At 37.8% G+C, this 25,805-nt stretch overlaps 1 protein-coding gene across 1 annotated transcript; it reads right to left on the reverse strand.

The window, feature by feature from the left end:
• Positions 1-224: 224 nt before the first annotated feature.
• On the reverse strand, positions 225-25,805 carry LOC141445398 (uncharacterized). The gene is made up of 4 exons (XM_074111239.1): positions 25,622-25,805; positions 17,655-17,769; positions 16,144-16,807; positions 225-364 (listed from the first exon to the last, which is right to left on the reverse strand). Exons 1-4 carry the CDS (start codon positions 25,714-25,716, stop codon positions 225-227), a joined length of 1,014 nt encoding a protein of 337 aa, XP_073967340.1. The 5' UTR covers positions 25,717-25,805.

A 25,805-nucleotide genomic window follows, 5' to 3' on the forward strand; every position in this document is an offset into this window, starting at 1 on the left:
CTCAAGTTCAAGTACTCATAAAAACATCAGTCAAGAACTAAACTAGAGTAAACTTAACACAAACCGCAAACTTGCAACTTCGAGTATACTGTCCAGTGCGTTTTATGAATGTACACACCAAGTGTTACTCGTAATTTTGTTCATTCATCTGTTTTTTAGCAGTATTGATCGTATTTGAGACTCATTAATGCTGCTCGTGGACTCAGGTTCTGGTGAGCCTCGTCTTATAGCTGGTAGAGGTCGACCGAATTAGCCGGCTTTGTTAGGGGACGCCGCACGTTGGCCCCGCCTTCTCGCGGATCACACGTGGGTGAAACTGGCGTGGACAGCGTCGTCTTGTGCGATCTGGGTACGGGGCGAAGTACTGGAATGTACCAAAGAAAAGCATTTAGCGCGGCTTAATACAGGCTCCGATATTAGGTACTGGCCAGGTAGACAGAAACACAGTAAATGGGAATTTTTATAATTTAAATGGCACATTTTTTTTAGAATTAGGTAATCCTGGGTTTCCTTAGGTACTCAGAATCACGAGCACTTTTGATTTTGACGAAGAAAAAATAAGTCCCCAATTTTCCATAAAAAAAATATGTTCCACTAGCTTTTGCCCGCGGATTCGCCCGCGTGGAATTAAGTTATCGCGCACTGTTCCTTTGGGAACTGTGCATTTTACGGGACAAAAAGTAGCCTATGTCACTGTCTGGCCCATAAACTATCTCTATGCAAAAATACATCGATCGTCTCACTACTTTGACGTGAAGATGTCAAACATACAAACACATGCACACTTTCGCATTATAATATTAGTATGGATTTCGTAACGACAAGGTAACGACCCATAAAAACTGTAAGAAAAAAGTCACAAAACTGTCAAAAAAATTAGCGACACTTTTTTTTCTTAATCAATAAATAGTGATCGTGATTTTGAGTCAGGAGAACCCAGAATTCCTAATGCTAAAAAAATTAGAGCGTCATTTAACTAAAAATGCTCTGATAGTGAATTGGTTTTGAAATAATGAACTTGAAATTTTAATCTTTTTAAATTAAAAAGGGGATATTATAGCATACAATAATATAATTACTTAGAACTTGGTTGTTTAAATAAAATGCACGCAAACGTGACAGAAATTAAATACGTGCAGAAGTTTTGGCACACGTAAGTATTTTCTATTTATGCAATGATTATTTTATGAATACAATGAGGGAACGAGCCACTTTCACTTGCATAGGAAGGGGATGCATCCTGATATCGTAAGCTGAGTTAACAAGTAAACAAATTCAGAAAATAAGATCGAGCTGTGATTGGTTTGTGCAGGAGTATAATGGTACGAGCGTTATTTCAACATCAAACAATATTATATTATGATTGTATCTCTGAAATCAAAATAAACTTTATTTTACTCGGCTATGCACTGTACTTTATTATTTGTATTTACATTTATTAATTTTAGCAACAGATTTATAATCTACGTAAAACTTGTGTGCCTGCCTATTGTTCATTTTAAACTAGAGTACTATTCAATGGAAAAAATCAATCGTGTAAACAAAGCAATTTTTCACGATTACTCCGTAGTTACTTACATTTGAACGCCAATCCGATCATATTCACATCTCAACGAACTCACCACTGTTTTTACAATCATTTTATCATTAAATAATCGTGTAAATATGTTTATTTTATATAATTAATTGGAAGACGAAAATCCGTTATATTTGTCAAATTGACATGATAATTTTTTTACCGAAGTTGGTCTATGGTCGGTCTAGTCTCTGGAAATTTAGTGCTGTACCTACAAAATAATTATTTGACTGAACCAACCTTACCTACCGATAATTATGGCTGGCTCTGCAAATGGGGAATTTTATTGGTTCAGGTCGTAGAGCGTATTCATAAGCATACCTATTAACTTATTCGTATATTAATTACTAGCTTTTGCCGCGACTTCGTCCGCGTGGAATAGTAATTTGGGAAGTATTTAATGTATTTAGGATACTATTCTGCCAATAATAGCACATAGAAACTTCTACGGTTACTGAAAATAACCATTTCAATACATTGCTATGAATTAAACTTTTTTGTTCTTCCATCCATCCATGTTCTTTAGTAAAACATAATTATTTTGCGGGTAGCCACATTTTAGCAAAACGACATGTATTCTACCCTGCCAACACAAAAGGACTCATTCTTCATAGTGAACTCTTGACACCTTACGTCCTTTATTGTAAGTTAGGAGGGTAGGATTATAATTAAGACGGCATTTTAGCTACACAGAGTTCCGATAAATATACTTATAGTAAATTGTTTGAATTCCGTAAGAACTTTCATCCCCATATTTTCAAGTAAATAGGTTGTAATTTGAAAAGCGCCAGAACAAATGTTTTTTAGGTTCCGTTCCTCAAGAGGAAAAAATTGAACCCTTATAGGATCACTTTGCTGTCCGTCCGTCTGCTTGTCTGTCAAGACCCTTTATCTCGTAAACGCGCGGGGTATAGGTATCTAGTTGAAATTAAATCCTAAACTCAGGTCAATAGTCCCGATAGCTGTGAAAAAATCTAACTTCTAAGTCAATGCAATCAAAAGCTACAGTCGTCACTGATGCATTAAACTGGCTACAGTCATTAAAAAGGTGTTTTTCATACAAATCGCCTTAACAGAAAAGTTATAGCGCACTGCTGGCTGTCTTAGAAACTTGGAATTTGCATAAAGGTAGCTCTTATATAGCACAATAAATAAGAAAATCTGAAAATCATATTTTTTTTCATGATGACCTTACATTGCGTACATTTTTCTTATGAGCTTAATAGGCTCTGCTAACACTGCATCATCCCCTCTGCTAACATCCCCCCCGCAGGTAAAGTTTTCAAATGAGACATTTTTTATAAACAATTTTTTTTGTCATTCATCATCATCGATCATCATCACCACAATAACCATCATCATCATCAATCATCATAATCAGCACCACTATCATCACCATCACCATCAATCAGCTCCAGTCTCCGCTCCGCTCAGCAGCGTCCGCTACGTTCTGCTCCACTGCCTCCGCTCCGCTACGTCCTCCCCACAGCCTCCGCTCCGCCAGCCTCCGCTCCGCCAGCCTCAGCTCCGCTCTATTGACTGCCTCCGCTGCAGCCTGCATTGTCTCAGCTCCATCCGTTGCCTCCGCTCCACTCCGTTGCCACGCTGCTCCGCTCCGATGCCTCCGCTCCGTTGTCTCTACTCCGATCCACTGCCTCCGCTGTAGCCGCATTGTCTCCGCTCCATCCGTTGCCTTCGCTCCACTCCGTTGCCACCCTGCCTCCGCCCCGATCCGATCCGAACAAATATCTATGTATCTCTTATCACGTGCCCAAATGCCAAGTTTCATAAAGAACCACCGATTTATCTTCAACAATGACGATCTTCCATATAAACTTTCATTTCATCCCCTATTTCACCCCCTCTCAGGATGAATTTTAAAAAACGCGCGAACAAATATCTATTTATCTCAAGCAAATAAAAAAAAGCAAGAAATAGCAAGTTTAATAAAGATTCATCGATTAATCTTCGATAATGAAGACCTTCCATATAAACTTTCATCCCCTCACAGGTCGAATTTTCAAAAAAGCTCAACCAAATATCGACTTATTTCTTATTAAATGCCTAAATGCCAAGTTTCATGGTTTTATCTTCGACAGCGATGAACTTCCACCATATTAACTTTCATCCCCTATTTTGACCCCTAAAAGCCTCTTTTTCGCGATAAAAGATAGGTTATGTTCTTTCCCAAGGTCTATTCTGTCTCTGTACCAAATTTCATCCAAATCGGTTCAGCGGTTTTGGCGTGAAAGCGTAACAGACAGACAGACAGACAGACAGACAGACAGACAGAGTTACTTTCGCATTTATAATATTAGTATGGATGGATATGGATTTGTGTTAAGTTACACTATTTAATGAAGGTTTATAAAGGTTTCTAATCCTATCCTACTATCCTACTTCCTACTATTCCTACTAATATTATAAATGTGAAAGTTTGTGAGTGAGTGAGTATGTTTGTTACTTCTTCACGCTGAAACGGCTGGACGGATTTGGATGAAATTTGGCGAAAGGTTAGATAACCTGGATTACAACATAGGATACTTTTTATCCCGATATTCCCATGGGATAGGGATAAAATCTTGAAATAACAACCGCTGAGCTTAGAGTCATGAAATTTTGTATGTAGATAGTTGGACGTCTGGAATAACACATAGGTGACATACACCCGCCATTCTGACTCTTTGCCCCATTGGACAGAAGTTATTTATTAAAAAAAATAAGGCGGTATAAATAAACTTGTATTTTCATTTCGCTACTATTTTATCATAGCTGTAAACATACAAATAATAAATACTTAAATAATGAAATATGAATAAATCCAAAATAATTATTTACTGCTGATTGAAGTATGTTAAAGAGCATTCACATCACTAGAGCTAACGTCAGTCAGTCAGTCAGCCAGTCGTCAGTCAAGTGTCAATGTCAGTCGCCACATTTGTTTACACGATTGTTTTTTTCCATTGAATAGTACTTTACAGGTTGGAGTAATACATTCAATTTCATCAACTTCACGTTAATTTAATTGGCGCTCTCGCACACTACTCTGCTTTTAATTTGCTGAATTAAAGAGTTGAATCAGTGCAACAGATTTATTAACTGAACTCGAATCTCTGTGCTACTCGTGATTTCAGTTATTAACCCGTGCCTACTTTTATTCGTATTTCCATAATTGTTCTGTGGACTAAACAGGAGTATTTCTAAAAAAGTTCTCCCATCATGAAATTGTCACTAAATCAGTTTATCAAGAAACGTCAAGAAATTATTAACACTAAGGACGAGACCCGAGACCACATGCTATAGAAACCACATCAAATTAAAGACATTATGGTCATAGTGTTAAAATGTATTTTTATTAGGTAATATTTAAATTTCCTTTACATTTACATCAGCAGGAATAATGTATTTAACAGTTTCCTTCTATTTTGGGTTAGCTAAGAAATTAGATAATGTCTTCTTTATCAACTATAGAAATGTCATTCATTATCGCTAATCACACCTACATCTTGGCAGAGATGAAGAGCTTTTAATCTAGTATCGGGATATCAAAAATAGCACCACAGTGTACTACAATTCCAACTTAAAAGTAACAATAAAAGTTAAGAAATGTGTCACGAAACATTATCCTGTAAATTGTGGGACATTTATTGTTTTTGAATTTGAAATTATAAAAAAGGCACATACAGCTCAATTCGGCTTTTAAAATCGAGTTACATATTATATTGTTGTAGTTATGAAAAAAACCATTATTGTGTACTACCTATCGAACCAACTGAATCATAACCAACTGTGGAACCTTCTCGTAGAAAAGTCATAGTGAAATCGCATTGCTTGACAAGGGATTTCTTTATGACACTTAAGGGCAACACACACAGAAAGCGTGCGTGGGTCGGGTCGTGTCCGCCGCGTGAGCCGCGCGGTTCGTTGTATTCACACAGAGAGCGGGTCGGACCCGCGGCGGCTATCAATGTTGCCAGTTTAGTGACTTAGTCCCTAGAAGTGATGACTTTTGCTTAAATCTTAGCGACCGCAAAAATTTTTGACGACAGAAATGGTTTAAGTATCTGGCGACTTTTGGAGTACAAATTAAAACCGTTCTAGAACCAATAATAGAAACGACATTTTTGTCAACTCGACACAGAATTATACAGTGCCGCGAGATATATGTGGAAAACGACAAACGCGCTTGCGCACCAAGGTCAAACTTTATTCACTTACTTAATTAAATCTAATTTATGTAATAATGGGCGATGGATGAAATTTTTAAAAGTGGCTGATTTTTTTTTATAGACAGGAATAAGCTTATACTAGTCAATGGAAAAAAATAACAGATTTTTCTGTAGTACCTACCAATTAATTAAAAAAATAAAATAAATAAATTTTATTCTCGCCAAAATGAACTAGCTGCTGCGCATGAATACGGTTTTTAGGGTTCCGTAGCCAAAATGGCAAAAACGGAACCCTTATAGTTTCGCCATGTCTGTCTGTCTGACAGTCTGTCTGTCCGTCCGCGGCTTTGCTCAGGGACTATCAATGCTTCAAAGCTGTAATTTTACATGATATACTTATTATGAAAACTATCCCGACAAAATGGTACAATGAAAAATTAAAAAAAAATTTTTTTGGTTACCTCCCATAGAAGTAAAGTAAGGGTTTTTTTTCTCATCCAACCCTATAGTGTAGGTCTTTTAAATTAAAAGTATTACGGGTTACTAAGACGATTTTTCGATTCAGTTTTTTTTTTGCGAAATATTCAAATTTAAAGTAAACATTTTCATTAAAAACGAGTTTTAGGGGTTTTTAACTTAAGCTTTAGGGATAAATATTTTTGAGAGTTGGTAACTCTGCGCTCGGCCCGCGCGCTGTTTGTGACGACGGGCGACGGGCGCGGGCCGCGCACGACCCGTCCCGCGCCCGACCCGCGCCCGACCCGCGCCCGCGTTCTGTGTGAAGGCGTCCATATACCGCCATGCAAATACGCCCGTCGCGGGCCCGCGCACGACCCGCGCCCGCTCTCTGTGTGTGTTGCCCTTTATTGTGATACCGTTCTATGATGGGTCAGGAATCGAATGGTTCGACTATACCTACAAAAATATACTTTCCCGAAGATCTTTTATATATCAGACAGAAACTATTCATGTAAAAAAATTAAGCGGTTCATTTATATAACTTGTATTTTCATTTCGCTACTATTTTATCATAACTATAAACAGTATATAAGTACTTAAATAATGAAATACGTTTTTTTAATAATAATACTTCACTGCTGATTGTGTATCTTATAGAGCATTCACATCACTAGGGGCCATAAACAAGTCGATGTAAATGTCAGTTACCTCATTTGTTTACCAGATTGTCCAATTCCATCGATTGATAAAATCGGTAAAGTCGTTCTCAAGCTATGGCGTGACAAAGAAAATAGTTTTTTTTTTATTAAGTATATAGCTTTGTACAGTCAACCGTACATATTACCTTTGGTTATTGTAACACGTATTCGTATGACTATGTTGCGCAAGCCTTTGCACACGCTTGCAATTTACTTTAGCATAACATTTAATACCTATCAATAAATCAGTTGTCATTCAGCACTCACCTCGGTCGTTCTCATTTTAGCATCCTATCAGACCTATCATCTATCATCGGACATTATCATCTTATGTATATCAATTATCATCAAAGTAGTGTAGCCTAAACCCCTACATTCTTTTTGGTCCTTCGAACTTTTGACCTAGTGCGAAATTCGATTAAATCAGTATACTTATTACTCGTGAGTGCATCGCGCGTCGGTATAGTGACAAGTAATCGAAGTGACTCGTACTTAGCTATCATAAATAGTGAGCGTAATAGTTCACCGGTACCAGCAATATACTTGGGCACAGCAGCTCAAAGCATCAGTTTATCATCATATCAGCGGGAACTTCGTGCAACCGGTGGAGAGTACAGCCGCGCCAGCTCCTCCAGCAGCCAAGTATTCAGCATATTATCAGCGACAGCATCTTCAGCATCATATCAAGTAAGATCGTTCTATTTATATCATAATAATGGAAACTTTACTCGAATGTCAGAAGGAAATCGTCCAAAAGCTTCAGCAAATAAGAATCAATTTCAGCAAGGATTCTGCCGACAGGAAGACATCAGAATATTTAAAGAAACGGATTGACGCTCTAGATCAGCTTTGGACAGAATTCGAGGGAAATAATACTATTCTTACCGGATATGACTGTCAAAATCAGCCATATTATAAAGACAACATATATGAACAAACGAAAATTAATTATCAGGCAACCCGTAAGCTTTTAGCTTCTTATGGCAAAGAAGAAAAGGCTACGCAACCATGTGGCAAGGCTGATGAACTGTTGATATTACAAAGAACAAATTTTCGGGCACTTTTAAGATTAGTAAAGAGCATTAAAGTTGACGAGATAACAGAAAAGTGGGAACTTGATGACGAGCTCCAAAATATTCAGTCATTGTGGGCTAATATAAATAAACTGCATCTTCAAATAGATAACATTTTACAAGGTTCGGACGCTTTCTATGATGAAGAATTTAGTAAGCATGAAAAATCATATAAAATAATCAAAAGAGACCTTAACACTAAACTGTGTTCGACAGCTCACAAGCAGCAAGCAGCACCTCAGTTGGAGATACCGATCTTCACAGGAAAGTATACACATTGGCCTACGTTCTACGATTTGTTCTGCGAGGCGGTACACAATAATAAATCAATTCAAAAGGGTCAGAAAATGCAGCACCTGAAAGGCAAGCTTAGAGGAGAGGCGGAACGTCTTATACAACATCTCTACATATCAGCCGAAAACTACGATACGGCGTGGGATATCATAACGCGACGTTACAACAACCCTCAAGTTCTATTTACTAAACACATCGAAATATTTTTGAATCAACCTACAATTCACAAGCAGTCTGCGTTTGAATTGAAACGTTTACACGACACTTCGATGGAGTGCATCAACGCGATCCATAATTTGGGAGTGGACACCAACAATTGGGACCCACTTTTGGTACATATTTTATCAAAGAAGCTTGATTCCGAAACCCACGGGGACTTTAGAGAGTCTCGAAAGGCACCTAGGGAGTTACCATCCCTGCACGAGTTCATGGATTACCTCGAGAATAAATTTACCGCACTAGAACCTATCAATCAAAGAAGAGAAAGGGAACCTCTCCCGGTAGCATCTGCATCATCGCCGAAAAGATTTCCTATATATCAAAAACCATCAATAAATTACAAGCCAAATAATTATCAAGGAAAACCGTATAAGTCTTATCAAGCAGTCCCCGCATACACGAGCCACTGTCCATTGTGCAATCTAGGTCACGATTTGTACAAATGCAGAAAATTCGTCAGCATGTCAGCGGAAAACAAATTGCGAGCAGTGTTGCAACACAAGGTTTGTCAAAACTGCTTGTACAAACATTACGAAAACGAATGCATTTCCACTAAACGCTGCAAAGAATGCAACGGTGAGCATAATACTTTGCTTCATGACGCATTTGATCGCTCTAATTTATCATCGCAAACAACGCAGTTTGCAACAACGAACTCGGCAAAACCACAATGGAAAACACCCAACGTTGGTCACGTTGCTAGCGACAATGAAGAAATCCTCTTAACTACACTATCATTAAAGATTAAAAACTCAACAGGTGAATACGTCACGCTCAGGGCACTGTTGGACCAAGGATCTCAAATATCATTAATATCAGAGAACGCTGCACAAGTTCTAGGTTTGCAACGACAAAGTTATCATGCATCAATAGCCGGCATAGGAAACGGTGCTAGTCGGAGCAAGGGTGTAGTTACACTGCATTGTCAATCCATTCACGACGGTTATCAATTTTCTACAAAGGCATTGGTCATTACAAAAGTTATCAATAATTTGCCCAACGTATCATTTAACAAACAATCAATGCCGCATATATCAAATATCAAGCTAGCAGATCCTGATTACAACGTATCACGTCCAATTGATTTGCTATTAGATGCAAGTGTTTACTCATCTATTATCATGAATGGCCTCATCAGAAATCCGGGTCAAAATATCATAGCCCAGCAAACTAGACTAGGATGGATTCTCTCGGGAAACGTGAAGACATTCAACTGCCACGTTGTTATCAATAATTTAGAGGATATATCAAAATATTGGGAACTCGAAGATATTATCACTACAACTCCATCTGTCATGACGCAACAGGAACAATATTGCGAGGAATTTTATCAAAAAACAACTCGTCGCCTGGAGAACGGAACCTATGAGGTGGGACTACCTATGAAACCAGGTTTTGAACAACAACTGGGACTATCAAAGCCAAAAGCTGTTGCGCAATTTAAACAGCTTGAAAATAAATTTCAAAAACTTTCACAACTTAGTGAAAAGTACAAACAATTTATGAGCGAATATGAAAAGCTAGGTCATATGTGTCGGAGTCGAGACACAATCGAACCGTCATGTTACCTGACTCATCACGGTGTATTGAAACCTGAATCCACAACTCCACTACGAGTAGTATTTAACGCGTCTTCAAAAACTTCAACAGGATTCAGTCTCAATGATCTTATGGAATGTGGTCCAAATCTGCAAAAAGATCTACAAGCACTTATATTGAACTGGAGACAATATACCTACGTTATCACAGCGGACATTGAGAAAATGTTTCGCACCATCTTTATCAGAGCATCGGACCAACGCCTCCAAAAAATCATCTGGCGAGATTTCCCTAAAAACGCACTCCGAGAGTATCAGCTTACAACCGTTACGTACGGTACAAAGGCGGCACCCTTCCTTGCCATGAGAACTTTAAGACAGTTAGCGAAAGATGACGCTCAAAAATATCCGTTAGCGGCAGCAGCAATAGAGTCGTCTTTCTACATGGACGATCTACTAACCGGAAGCAATTCGATACAACAAGCAAAGGAATTGCAGCAACAACTTATCAATATGTTAAGTGGCGCTGGGATGAATCTCCGTAAATGGTCCAGCAATGACCCACAGCTTCTTGAAAAATTAGCACCACATCAAGTAGACACACCTTTAGACTTCAGGTGTACTGAATCCCGCAAGACACTGGGATTAAGATGGAATGCCTCATCAGACAATTTTACCTTCCAAAATAAATTAGACTATCAAGAAAATATCACATATCACACAAAAAGACAGCTCTTATCAGACATATCAAAGATTTTTGATCCCCTCGGGTGGCTCTCTCCTATCACTATCAAAGCAAAACTTCTGTTCCAAAAAGCATGGGCGTCAGGAATATCATGGGACGAGCGATTACCAGAAGCAATTCAAAATGATTGGAACAAACTAAGAGAAGATATGACGCACATAAATGAATTTTCTATCACTCGGTACCTAGGAAATACCGAAACTCCTTTTAATCTGCACGGATTCTGTGACGCGTCAGAGAAAGCGTACTCAGCCGTTATTTATATCACAACAATAAACGATAAAGGCGAGTACATATCAAAGTTAGTAACCGCGAAAACCAAGCTTGCACCATTAAATAAAAAGGCGTCATTACCAAAATTGGAATTATGCGGTGCTGTGTTATTAGCTCAGCTTATAAAGAAGACTATCGACTCAATATCAAACTTATCAAGAAAAGATATCAAAATCCACGCCTGGACGGATTCCATGGTGGTCCTTGGCTGGCTACAAGGAGACGTTTCGAGGTGGAAGCCATTTGTAGCTAACAGAGTGCAACAAGTCACAAATATCATTGACGCATCTAACTGGCATCACGTTAGATCGGAAGACAACGCCGCTGACTGCGCTACAAGAGGGTTATCATCAGCTCAGCTATCTGAACACTCACTATGGTGGGAAGGTCCAAAATGGATTCTAGATTTTAACCCCAAAAATATCAAGCCAATTTTTTATACACCTCCATCGATTGAAAACAAAAAACATAACATAAACGCAGCCTTATATCCAAGCGAAAATTTAATTATGAATTTACTAGACAGGCACGGGTCAATTACCCGCTGTATCAGAATACTCGCTTGGGTATCGCGTTTCATTACGCGGACTCGAAGTAAGCAAAATATTGTAAACACAAAGCATTTAACATCATTGGAATTAAATAATGCACTAAGTTTAATCATTAAGGAAGTGCAAGAAAAGGAATTTGAAGATGATATCACCAGTCTGAAGACAAAAGGTCACGTCGGAAGAAATAGCAAAATACTAAGTCTTAACCCCTTCCTGGATAAAAAGGGAATAATGAGGGTGGGAGGACGCTTAAGTAATTCAAATCTTACAGACTCCGCAAAACATACTATCATTTTATCAAGCCATAGTCGGTTAACTGAACTTATCATAGATCAAGGTCACAAGGCCACGATGCATGGTAACGCACGCCTTGCTCTACTCTACTTGCGAAATAAATACTGGATTATCAGCGGCATGTGTACCGTCAAGCGGCAATTACGAAAATGTGTCAGATGCAGACGCTTTAGCACCAGCAGCCATCAGCAAATCATGGCGGACCTACCAGCTGCCCGAGTAACACCATCAAGACCTTTCACCCATACAGGTGTCGACTATACGGGACATGTTGAACTCAAAGCCAATAAGGGCCGTGGCATTAAGACTACGAAAGGATATGTCGCAGTGTTTGTATGTCTATCAACTAAAGCAGTTCACCTAGAATTGGTATCAGATCTTAGCACTCCCACGTTCTTAGCCGCATTTAGAAGATTCTGTGCACGCAGAGGTACCCCAGGTCACATGTACAGTGACAATGGAACGAACTTCGTCGGCGCGAACCGCGCTCTGAAAAAAGAATATCAAGAAATAGCACAAAGTAGTATCAACGCAGATTTTCTTAACAACATCAATCAAATGGACATTGAATGGCATTTCAATGCTCCTGCTTGGCCAAGTGCTGGAGGTCTGTGGGAAGCTGCGGTTAAGAGTTTTAAATATCATCTGAAGAGAGTACTTGGAGAGCAAAAGCTCACGTACGAGGAGTTTTCAACATTAATTCAACAAATTGAAGCATGTCTAAATTCAAGACCGTTAGGCCCACTCACCGAAAACCCTGAAGACGAATATCTCACCCCGGGCCATTTCTTAGTAGGCGGACCACTGTTATCAAGGCCACAATCAGATTCCTTATCAACAACAATGTCATATCGATGGCAACTAGTACAAGCATTAAATAAACAGCTTTGGAAGCGCTGGTCCGCTGAATATCTACAGCAACTGCAAGTTCGAACAAAGTGGAGAACACCCAATAAAAATTTGCAATTGAACGATGTAGTTCTTGTTAAGGAAGATAACCTACCACCTGGAAAATGGGCGTTAGGGCGTGTACAAGAGCTACATCCTGGAAAAGATGGATATATCAGAGTAGTAACCTTAAAAACACAAAATAACATTATCAAACGGCCGGTTAGTAAATTAGCATTACTACCAGTACATAATAGTCAACCCAATGATCCTCAAGCAAAACCAACACAGCAAAATCAGCATAAATCAGATATCAACAAAAACACGCAGCCGCGGCGCGGAGGACTATCCTTTAAAGGTTTTCTAATGACACTAGTTTTATTCCTACTAACAATATCACCTAGCTCGCAAACAAATATTACGGCTCTGAACGATAATCAAGGGCTGTACTTTGACAATATATGCAATCTTCAGCAAGTGCGTGACGAGTGGAAGCTCATCGTGTATTACAATATGACAACATATTGGGACGGTATATCAGACGTCACAAAATACGTCACACATTTAAAAGAGTTCGGCACGAACATGGTCGACGAAAGTGAGCAATATAAAAACATTGCGGCACAATTGGAGCACGAGCTCACTGAAATCGAACACTACAATACGATATTACAGTATCATAATGGTAGATATAAAAGAGGTTTAATAGACGGCATAGGTTACATCGCAAACTCGCTTTTCGGGGTCCTAGATGAGAGATTTGCTGAACAATACAAAAAGGACATAATGCACGTAACCCAAAATGAAAATCACCTCCAAAAATTAATTAGGAATCAGACTAGCATTGTCGAAGCCGAATACAACATACTACGTCGCCATGAAAATATTATCACTAAGCAGTTTGGATTTATCAAAGAAAATCTAATTAATATCACGTCAAAGATCAACGAAGTTCAAAATACGATCCGTAGAGAATTTTACATCACATCATCGTCATTAGCAGCATACGCTACACTATCAAATATAAGACGTATCCAGCAAACACTACTAGATACCATCACTGACCTTAGCCAAGGAAGAATAGACCCGCATCTTTTATCACCTCAGCAGTTACAAGATCAAATGAACATCATTGCAGGCCAACTACACGGTGATGTCACCCTACCGATCGACAAAGACAATATTAAGGAAATTTACAGATTATCACGAATTGCTACCAGAGTTTACAAAGACTATCTCATCATGGAAATCAAAATCCCAATAGTCAGCTCGGACATCTTCGAACTAGATAGAGTTATCAGTATCCCACAAAAAAGACGGCAACGGGTATACGAATTCGCACCTATATCGCCATATATAGCATTCAATCTTCAAAAAGATTTAGTATTATTCATATCAGAAGACGATCTGTCAACATGTCTCCATGCAGGAGAAAACAAATTAATATGCTCTATAAATAAACCCACTTATAATATTAACATAAAACAATCAATATGCGACATTAACATAGCCTCCGACTCAAACACAAAACTCACACTATGTAAGTCGGTTAAATCAACGTGCAATAGTAAATGGATCAAGTTACGCCGCCTGAACAGCTGGCTATACTCGTGTTGCGAAGAATGCAAGACACGCATCTTTTGCCCAGCTGGTACGGAAATAAGAGAACTAAGTGGCAACGGTATCATTGACATAGGTCAGGGTTGCATACTGAAATCCGAAGTCATAACTATTCACAGCCACAGCAATTTAATTACTCAAATGAAAGTCAAACCTTCTATCCAAATTCCAGAACTGTCTATACTAAACAATATCATAAATAGCACTATGCAAGTGAACATACCAGAGATTGAAGCAGATAATCATCCCCCGTATCATCAATTGAAAGCACAAATAGAGCAGTTGAAAGAGCAGTCGGAAACTCAACTCACCATCCACAATGTACATCATTATACCGTGCTATATGTAATCATTATCATTATTCTGATAACAAGTTTTGTTGTCACGTATCGCAAGTTCTGTATCAGACAACGGAAGCCACGGGAAACAGCAGGCGAAGAGATTCAACTGCAAATTTTATCGGCTCGTGCTAGTGAAAGTGCAGTGAATAATATGGGCAATAATGTGACAAGTGTTGAAAGGGGCACCTCAACGGACAATCCGCGAATGATTCACTTTCAATAATTCATTAATGCTTTATTAGTAGCCGAGCAAATTAATTATGTAATATTTAGTTTAACAGACCCATTAATTCATTTGTGTAATTAGTAATCATCTTACTAACGCTCACTCTTCAGAGGGGCAGGATGTACAGTCAACCGTACATATTACCTTTGGTTATTGTAACACGTATTCGTATGACTATGTTGCGCAAGCCTTTGCACACGCTTGCAATTTACTTTAGCATAACATTTAATACCTATCAATAAATCAGTTGTCATTCAGCACTCACCTCGGTCGTTCTCATTTTAGCATCCTATCAGACCTATCATCTATCATCGGACATTATCATCTTATGTATATCAATTATCATCAAAGTAGTGTAGCCTAAACCCCTACAAGCTTTACGGTTACAATATATAGTCAGTGTACCTAAAACTTTAAATTAATGTTGGCTAGCTAATTTGAAGTATTTTACTACATCATTTATCTATTCAACGATAAGTTAAGTGGTAAATAACGAATGTGGAACTGTGCACAAGGTTCAAGGTTTGATTTGGTTCCAATTAATTTGATTTAGGATTTAAATTCATGATTTTAGGACTTTAAATGCAGGGTTATCAGGTAGCCGAAATAAATTTCGATTTGTATTATGCAAATATTTCACGGGCCCAATATAAACAACTTACGTGGAAATGTCAAAAACTTCTAATAAATCTTGCGATGGACATGTCTCAACATCTCTTCCCAGAAGAAAGTCATTGGACTATACATGAAATGTAAAAAATATTATACGTATGAACAGAAAATAGCCAAGAAATGTCAATGTCCTGAAAGGACTTTTTGTGATTTAAATGCCGCATCCATTAACCTTTAACCGGCAGGTGCAGGTAAAAATAATTAAGAAAGGCCTTTGCATGAAGTAACCTACCTATTACCTAGGTAAGCAGAGCTGATATATGATTCTGGGATTAAGTACTTTTCTTATTTAAATAGAACATCAGCTTAACTAGACGAGCATGTTACTGCAGCATGCAAAAGCTTTTCTAATGCTTTTTGACCTATGGTTACTGGTTTTAAGTACCTATAGCAAAATAAATTAATGTTACTTAAGTAGGTAATCTCTTCCTTAACTATTCTCTTCTTTATAGCATATTTAGATGTCTCACGTCACCTAAAAGATATAGTCAAAATAATAAGATTTACTGGTATACGTGCTTGTGGTTAGCGCGCACTCGTGCTGGCAGAACTCCACCAGCGTGTCACGCCGAATATTAAGTGCCCCGTGAGCGAGCGCTCTAACACTTACGCCAGCATAAGCTCCGCCGTTCCAGCCGAGGCGGTCGTGGTCGCGCTGAGCGTGGCGCGCGGGGTGGCGTGCGCGTGCGGCTTGTGGTCGCCGCGCGAGGCGAGTCGCGCCTTGGCCGTGAGCGAGCGCTCTAACACTTACGCCAGCATAAGCTCCGCCGTTCCAGCCGAGGCGGTCGTGTCGCGCTGAGCGTGGCGCGCGGGGTGCGGGTGCGCGTGCGGCTTGTGGTCGCCGCGCGAGGCGAGTCGCGCCTTGGCCGTGAGCGAGCGCTCTAACACTTACGCCAGCATAAGCTCCGCCGTTCCAGCCGAGGCGGTCGTGGTCGCGCTGAGCGTGGCGCGCGGGGTGCGGGTGCGCGTGCGGCTTGTGGTCGCCGCGCGAGGCGAGTCGCGCCTTGGCCGTGAGCGCGGCGCGCAGCGGCACGTTGGCGCGCGCCGCCTCCGCGCGCCCGTGCTGGCAGAACTCCACCAGCGCCACGCCCAGCGCTAGCGACAGACCACCCACCAGCACGTAGAATATCCCAGCCACTTGGCTGAGCGTCATTTCGGTTATGCTCGTGTCCTGAAAACCCAACATTCTCAATAAAAGCCAACAAAACATGAAACCAAACAAAAGCATTAAGAAGAAAGTTATGAACGTTTTGACTTCGTCAAAGCCAATACAAGTTTATTGCAAAATGGCTTGCGTTCAAAGCCGGATTGAAACGAGCACTTTGAATGACATAAACTTGAAACCGAAATGTTTGCCAGAACTAGCACTCGTAAACGCTTGCATAGTTACCGACGGTCTTAAATTAACACTGAACGTAAAAACTTAATGGGAGCTTGATATTGACACAAATGCATTCATGAATTAGATATTTACGTCCATGTTATTTATCCACTTTGTGATACAGATTCAACCAAAAACTTATTATAAACATACAGAAATAAAATACATTAAGAAATAAATATCGTGACACCAATAACTAAACTCAAAGCTATAAGTTCGACGGGAAGAAAAACAAACGAAGAGGTGTTGAATTTAGTAGACTGAGACTGCTGTTCAGAGAATAGAAGAGGGATTATGTTGGGGCACCTGATATAATTACATAAGAACAATAATTGAAGGGAAAATAGAAGGCAGGAGAGGCAGGGGAAGGCCGAGACGTGCGTTTATGAATAAAGCCAAAGAGAAGGTCAATGTACTGTCGTATCAGGAGCTAAAAGCGTTGGCAGCGAGGCGTACAGAATGGCGATTACTCCACCGACAAGTTCTAGAGGCTCTTAAATATATGAAACTGATGAATTAAACTAAAGAGTGAACTAAAGGTTCTAGATGTTGAATAGATTTAAATAAAGAGCTAGATAAATATATTATACTTATTATTAATACAATACCATAATACCAACAACCAAGTTATTGTTACCTCGTCTTTGGTTTCGTCGCATTCCGATTTCTTAGTGGCGACCATCCATTTACGCCAAAGCTTACTAATAATACCATTAGCCTTTAGGTCAACTATTGCTAGATTAATCCCCTCTCTAAAACAAATAGTAGATTGTATAATAAGAGCATAAAACAAGCCATTTACCCGAGATGTTTATATAGCCACGCGAGCCGCTACGGCGAGGGTGGATAGACACGTCGAGAGGAAAATGTTTTTTTTAATGCTCGAGTTTTAAACTCTGCTTTTCACTTCGATTGCGAAGAAATAAAATAAAAGAAGAAGAAGTAGAAGAATAAAAATTAAGTAGAAGAATAGAAGAAGAAGAAGTACCTATTCATCATCATCCCAGTCTATATACGTCCCACGGCCGGCAGGTTACAGGCCTCCTCTCAAAAGCTTAGCTTAGGTCGTTGTTCCTACGCTGGACTAACGCGGATTGGGAACTTCACACACACCATTGAATTACTTTGCAGGTTTGTGCAGGTTTTTTCACGATATTTTCCTTCTCCGTAAAGCTCGTGTTTCAAATGTAATTTCGCACATGAATTTCGAAAAATCTAAGATGTGCCAGCCGGAGTTTGAACCCGTAATCCTCCGCTTGAGAGGCTACATCATTAGGCTATTGCGGCTTTTTTAATGTATCTTTAATTTATTTTTATTTAGTTTGTTGATTAATTATCATAAATTAGGAATAATTAAAAAATATATATAAGTAAAAACTTTTTTGTTTGAGGCTGTTTGCGTCTGATTGCTTTAGAAAAATCTTCATCTAAGAACTGAAGATTTTACTTTGTGCACTAGATCATAAAAAAAAATGATGTCGTCTAGATCCAGCATAAATAACAACTTTACGAGCATGAGAAATGAAGTGTATTTTTAGCCTAGGCGGAGGCTAAAGAAAATAAAACACGGCGAGGTTCACGTGGAATTATGGCATAAAGGATTTTGCCGTGACCGAGACTAGGCTTTCACGTTAACGTGAGGGGAGTGAAAATACATAAATCGACTTGAAAAAGCTCATCTTGCGGCCCGGCCAGAAAAATCAACACAGGGGATTCGCTCCCTCAAAAATACATTATAGGGGTAGTCATATCTTTATTTATAACACTGCAGAATATCACGGCACCATATACAGTTTAAATATAAATGAAAGGTCAACGAAGCGTCACAAAAACTTGAAAAATATGTTACGACAGAAAAATGGTTCCTTGTTTTTACTTACTACCAAGCTGGAATCTGTTTAATACTATCTTATTTTGACAGAAATAAAATAAAGTGTTTTCAGACTTTTCTTATTAGTTGTGTATCATTATGAGCTACCTTAATACTAAATTTCAAGTAGGACAAGTGGAATATACTCTATAGGTTTTTCGGATACAATTCGCCAATTTGTATGGCAATCTTTTTTTGATGAATATTGTGTGCAAGAAGATCAAATGGTTTTTTTTTGTGATGGAGTACATCCCTCAAAATGTGGATATTTTCGGTATTCTCTATATATTTTTGATTGCTTGTAATAATTGGACATCCGTTTTCCAATTAAAGAGAAAAATGTTGATGTCTACGCAACCCGTATGCCACTAAAGTGCCGTTTCTCTTCTACCGCGTCATAAACCGTACGTGTCATATAAAATGTAAATTTTTAACTGTCGTTAAAAATCACGTCCTTCAACCGTGTACCGTAAAAATGGAGCAGTAGATATAAATTCGATATGTAGAGAGAGTACCCTTCTGACGGGGCTCCATGTAAATTTACGAGTTTTCAGTATTCAACTGGGAATTACCGCGCAGAAGCGAGATTTCAACCAGATAGTGGGAGCTGGGAGCTTTCCTGCACTGAAAATTTACTGCGAAGTTTGCGCCTGTCCCTCGTAATATGTGTTCTTTTCAACTGTTTTATTCTTCAAATCCAGTTTAATACATCAGTGTTCAAATCGATAGTTTTTATTTAGTGTAAAGTCTGATCAAACATGGCGAAAATTCTCAATTTCGCAAAATGATTATCAGAATTTACATACAATACAACACAAAGACTCTTTATTGTACACCAGATATAGTAAGCGATACAGAAATCAGTGCAGAAAACAATTATAATATAATAAATATAATTATATTATAATTTTATGTGTAAAATACAAGCGTTACAATTACAATAGTTTTTAAATATAAAAATCAATCGATGAAATATATGTACTTAACTTGACACACAAAACTTTTGAACGATCACACCAAATTGGAAAATTATTTTTTGCTGTGTTCGTTATTGTCGGGACATGATTTGTGTTAAACATATTGTGATAATTATGAAAAAAAACTGCAGTGCGGGCAAAGCCGTGAGGAACAGCCTGTATGGAAATAGAAATACATTCAAGTCAAAAATACAGTTAACCTTAGTAGACTATCAGTCACTTAAAAACCTAAAAAGCATAGTATTCATCATCACTCATTTATTCCTCCGGCCGGGAAAATTAGGTAAGAATGTAGGTAAACCTCTTTGTGTTTTACTCTTAATTTTACGAAAATATTCTAAATGCCAAGTTTCTGTGTGCGTACGTGTGTGGTCGTTACTCTTTCACTCTAAAGCGGCTGGACGGTTTTGGATGAAATTTGTTATAGTAGGTATGTGTATCCAGATATTCCCGCTGGATCGGAATAACATCCGCATTTACAGTAGGTTATGGACTTGAAATTTGACACGGCTGATTTTTATGCAACGGAGCACGATAAAAGTATTCGGAAATCAAATGGGAATTTAGTTATATTTTGGAATTTCATTTCAAGTTCCGGATCTAATGATTTAAGTACCTACACAGGCAAAGTCTGGTACAAAATAATGTTCAATGTGTAATTTTTAAAATTCCTTTATGTTTTATTAAATATATATTTTGATTGGTTCAAATATTTTTATTTGTTTTAATATATTTTTTTATTAATTTATCTATAACATTTTAATCCATACTAATATTATAAATGCGATGTGTTTGTATGTTTGTGTGTTTGTCCGTCTTTCACGCCGTAACGGAGCGACGCATCGACGTGATTTTTGGCATAGAGATAGTTTATGGGCCCGAGAGTGACATAGGGTACTTTTTATCCCGGAAAAATGCACAGTTCCCGAGGGAACAGCGCGCGATAACCGAATACCACGCGGGCGGAGCCGCGGGCAAAAGGTAGTAATTTTAATAATTTAAGGTCTATATTTGGATGTGATATAATTTCTTTTGGTTTAATTTTATTAAGAATTTGAATTTGTGGTTTAATATTAATAGCAAGAAAAAAATGATTTATAATTAAGTTTTATATTAATTTTTTTCTTTTTAATTTTTATTTATTTAACTTTATATAACTTTTTCTGTAATAAACATTAAACATTAATAAAGTAATAAGGTTTCATTTACATTTTTACTCCTTTAAGTAGTCATAGAATCAAACCCATATTAATAAATTATAAATGCGAAAGCGTGTGTTTTTATGTTTGTTCGTCTTTTACGTCGAAACGGAGCGACGGATCGACGTGATTTTTGGCAACGAGATAGTTTATGGGCCAGAGAATGGCATAAGTTACTTTTTATCCCGGAAAAATTCACAGTTCCCGAGGGTGAACAGTGAGCGATAACCAAATTCCACGCGCACGATGGCGCGGGCAAAAGCTAGTATGTAGTACATTCCATACGTTAGTGGAATAATTAACCTCTATTCCATCTTATGGATATTCCTGTAATACTCTGTAAAATTTCACCCTTGTCTTTTCAGTCGTGTTTTAGTGAGTTTTTAGTTATCAGTACTGTTTAAATGGAACTCCGCCTCCGTCTCTAATACCTAAGTGGAAATATTCCAGTAGAAAACCTCTGCATCCACATCCGCCTTCGTATTTTACGCTGCGATCTTAGGTTGTACCTTCTTGGAATGTAGGAATCGTTCCTAAGTATCCGCACGAGTAAGTTACTCGTATTCTTACTAAAATGCAAGAAATATGCGGCCCATAGCACGGCATCCAGGCATCCTATTAATGTCAGTTTGTAAATTTTGTTCGATTGTTTCGAGTTCAATAGTTTCGATCAGATTTTAAATATTATGACATGAGATTTTTGTATCCCTAATAGATCCCTAAAAATTATATCTACCGGTCCGGCCTGCGCTAAATCAACTAATCTTAGATCGTGGTTAATGTGGCATAGAATATGTATAGCTTTTACATTAGATCTAGGAGACGTTTATTCATGGACGGTACATAAGTAATAGACGACATTTGTAATAGACGATTCATATTTTCTCTACGTTTTTGTATAAGTATACACCACCTTAGTTAGCGACGATAAATCGTTGTTAATCGCGAACCTAAGTGGTAGGTATACCAACTGACGTCTCAGGTTGTGAGTCTATTCTTGACTATTATGTTAGTTATGCTGCTAAGACGAAGTCGCGGGAAAATCGAGTTACAATTGTTAATTCCAGTAACCTCGGATAAATCAATATTGTTTTCATTCAATTAAACTTATATTAACATCCCGTAATCGAATAAACCATCGCATAGTTACTAGCACCTCGTCATCCCGCGGGACAGGGTCTAGTTATTACACTGCAAATAAGTTTGCTTTATATAGCTTGAAATGTTGCTCAAACCTCATTTTACCGTGAAGTTTTAGAGATTATTTCTCTTCTAGCTTTTCTCGGAGAAAAGATAAAGTCAGCGTTTACATGAAAGCGCTATTAGTTCTCCCTGTCGGCCTATTTCGTCTTGATACATCATCTTGAAGGATTTTATTAAACTTGAATGTATAGCAAGTTCGACTAAGCGTCTTTGTAAGTTTGCATTTCAAAAGTAAATTAGAAGCTGTGGGTTCTTATTCTTAAACACATGCGCTTTATTTTTATTTTATGATAGGATAAAAGCTGATTTAATTTAGTTGGTATTAAGTTTTTCGCATAAGTTCCTTCACCAGAGATGAAGGAAGAACTGCGTTTATTTTTTCGCCCTTATTCCTATGCAAGAATTCAAGGTGCTACTGCGAAACAAAAATAGTTCCTTCGACGGAACATCCAAAGAAACTGCCGCAATTAATCCCTATTTGTCATGAGATGATTAGATTAGATTAGATAAGATTTATTTATTACCTTTTGAAAAAATACATTATAAACACATGTCAGTTAATTACAAGAAATTCACAAAAGGATCGTCAAATGTATACAAAAAAATAAATCTTATTACAATAAATTGTCAGCCAGAATAAAAATGCGTGTGTCTGTTTGCAAATCATTTGCTTACTTAAGTGCAGAGTACGACATAAATCAGTAGATAACTAATGAATGAAAAATTATTATACTGAATGGTAGCTACCATGTTTAAACATTTTCGTCAAAGTTGTATAATAATTAGGAAGAAAGTGTTATGTGTTAATATGATTACACTAACGCACCAAGTGATACAATATTATAGTCGTTATCTACGTATTTCTAATGGCTGCAGTACTAATAGAGCTGGGGCATTTTCGAAGGTATTTTATGCACCTTGACCGCTCATGTTGCACGTGTCAAGTGTACCAACGGGAACCGATCGTCGGTGTCGGTGAAACTTTCATTAATTCCATTATTTATTGAGCGTAGCTGAAATTTGCATGGCAAATATAAGCCTCAACCGTAGTTAATAATAAATCCATGAATATTTTAGTTAGATATTACTTATTTCGCACATTGAGGAAGCTCCTAGATGCATGTTTTTTGTGATTTTACTGTGGAGGATAGGTTGGAGTTTTAGCAAAGTGGTGCTTTTCTATGATTAAGTTAATTACTATTATTAGTTCGTTATAATTACTATGATACTTATCGCTCAAATATATAACCACAAATAAAAAGCTTCGAAAAATATTTATAGGGGTTTTGAGTTCAACTAATCCAACCACCTGCTGAAATATCCCCGATGAATTTGAAGACACCTTGTATAATTTAATATACATGTAGGTATTTATGTATATTGTAATTTGTCACAGCAAAATCAAATTCAGTCGTCAAAAACACAAATACGAAATCACAGAATGTGAAAAGTCATTAACGGCAAATGGTTCTAAAGTATTTGCAGATGATTTTAAAGGTACTACCTATTTACTAGTTGGTATGCTATTAATGTTATTAAAATAATATAATAGGCGTCATAATTTATAGAATAGTTTTTAGAGTCACCGTCATCGAAACCGATAAGGAGGACCATAGTATATATTAAAATACAGTGTAGAATGAAAGGTTACATAATAGACATAGACAATAAGCATGAATTGCAAGTTAAAAGAAATGATTTCATAAAAAAGTCAGGAATCTAATTAATGTTTCAATGAATTACTTGGCATGTGAACCTTGCTCGAGCGAGACCCTTTGTCTTTTGAGTTTTTACAAACAAAAAAGCAAAAAATATGATTACGCTTTTGAATTAAATACATATTTAGCCAAATAGCAACATTTGCTTATAAATTCCATGATACTTTGATAAATATTTAGGTACGTGAAATTACCTAGACTGGCCGAACGGAAATAATTTAATCATACATGCCGAGTCGAGTAACATTAATTTAAAGACGGTTTTATTTTATTGGTTTCTTTATTTGTTTGACGTTTGTTTGTTTCTCAAATGTTTTCATAGCATTTTTGACTATTTTTGCCAGATTCTTACGAAATTTTGCACACACGAGTTCCCATGACAACACATTGGGGTGATGATTTTACGAGGGACTGATGACGGATTCAGCAGGTGTTGTTTGTATGACACCAGAGAATACCTTCTGAAACTACATACATAGAGAATTCGCTGAAATTTAGAATGTTCATGCTTTTACTACAACTATGAGTGACTCGTGTACTATTTATATTTAAATAGAAATGATTTGTCGCTATAATTTAAAAGTAGGTCTAGTATCATTAAAGATTTTATCAAAAAAACAAATGAAATTAATGAAAAGTAATTGGAGAAAAAAGAAAACTGAAAGTACGTAACGATGTCGAGATTCTCTACCCCAGGCGCTGACCGCATGATGCTGGCCGCATTACTTTCCTTATCTTTGAGAGAGGTAAGCGCCGAGATAGGATCACCAAAGGTGTCACAAGACTTTAATTTTTCTATTGTCCTCTGACTAAGGACAAAGTTTCTCAAAAATAAACGCCGCAAAGTCATGATACATTTTCCATACTCTCAGAACTAAAAAAAAACCCGACTGCCAAACCTAAAAGGAAGAAAATAAGTCTACTCGTCTAGAACTCTGTTAAGTAGCAAATTTAAAGTTCAATAGTCGGGACCCATTACTAAGAGTTTTTGAGCGTCACGATTTAAATGGGTCCCGACTGTTGAACTTTAAATTTGCTACTTAACAGAGTTCTAGATCACTAATAGACTTATTTTCTTCCTTTTAGTTTTGGCAGCCGGGTTTTTTGATTTTTTTGACTTAATTTAGGGGCTGTTTCACCATCCATTGATTAGCGTTAACCGACGGTTAAATGTGATACCGTCTCCGTCTATTCGAACAAAATAAATAGAGACGGCATCACACCTAACCTCCAGTTAACACTAATCAATGGATGGTGAAACAGCCCCTTAATGTTTTATTTTACACTTTTTTGATATTTATGTGAAAACGGTAGATTAAAAGTATTATAATCCGTATATATTTAGAATGGGCTAATTATTAACCTTCATTTGGTACCTACCCATATTGTTACAATACTAAATATATTTTTTTATTCCTCCGCCATGTTTTTTTTCGTAGACGCCATATTGAAATATTGTATAGCCTATGTCACTCCGACAGTTATGACAAATCCAATGATACCTCATATGTTAAACTCCGTCTAGCCGTTTAGGCTGCAGCGAGGACCAAAGAAATGGACAGACATACCCACATACATACATACGCTCGAAAAACATAACCCTCCTTCGGGCAGTCGGGTAATAATAAAAACAATACCTTAATGGAGACCCCTTCGCTGTTGCAATAGCGAAATTCACTTGCTTGTATCGACAGGCTCGTGACATGGCGCCGCAGTATCCTTCCTTCTCCATCGCGTATTGAGCTAGGTCATCATTTAGGATTTGAACTCCTATACCATTGTGTTGAACCTGAGAATGCTAAAAATATGTATTAAGTTGTA

Source organism: Choristoneura fumiferana, chromosome 2, assembly GCF_025370935.1.
Source record: "Choristoneura fumiferana chromosome 2, NRCan_CFum_1, whole genome shotgun sequence".
Classification (NCBI taxonomy): Eukaryota; Metazoa; Arthropoda; class Insecta; order Lepidoptera; family Tortricidae; genus Choristoneura; species Choristoneura fumiferana.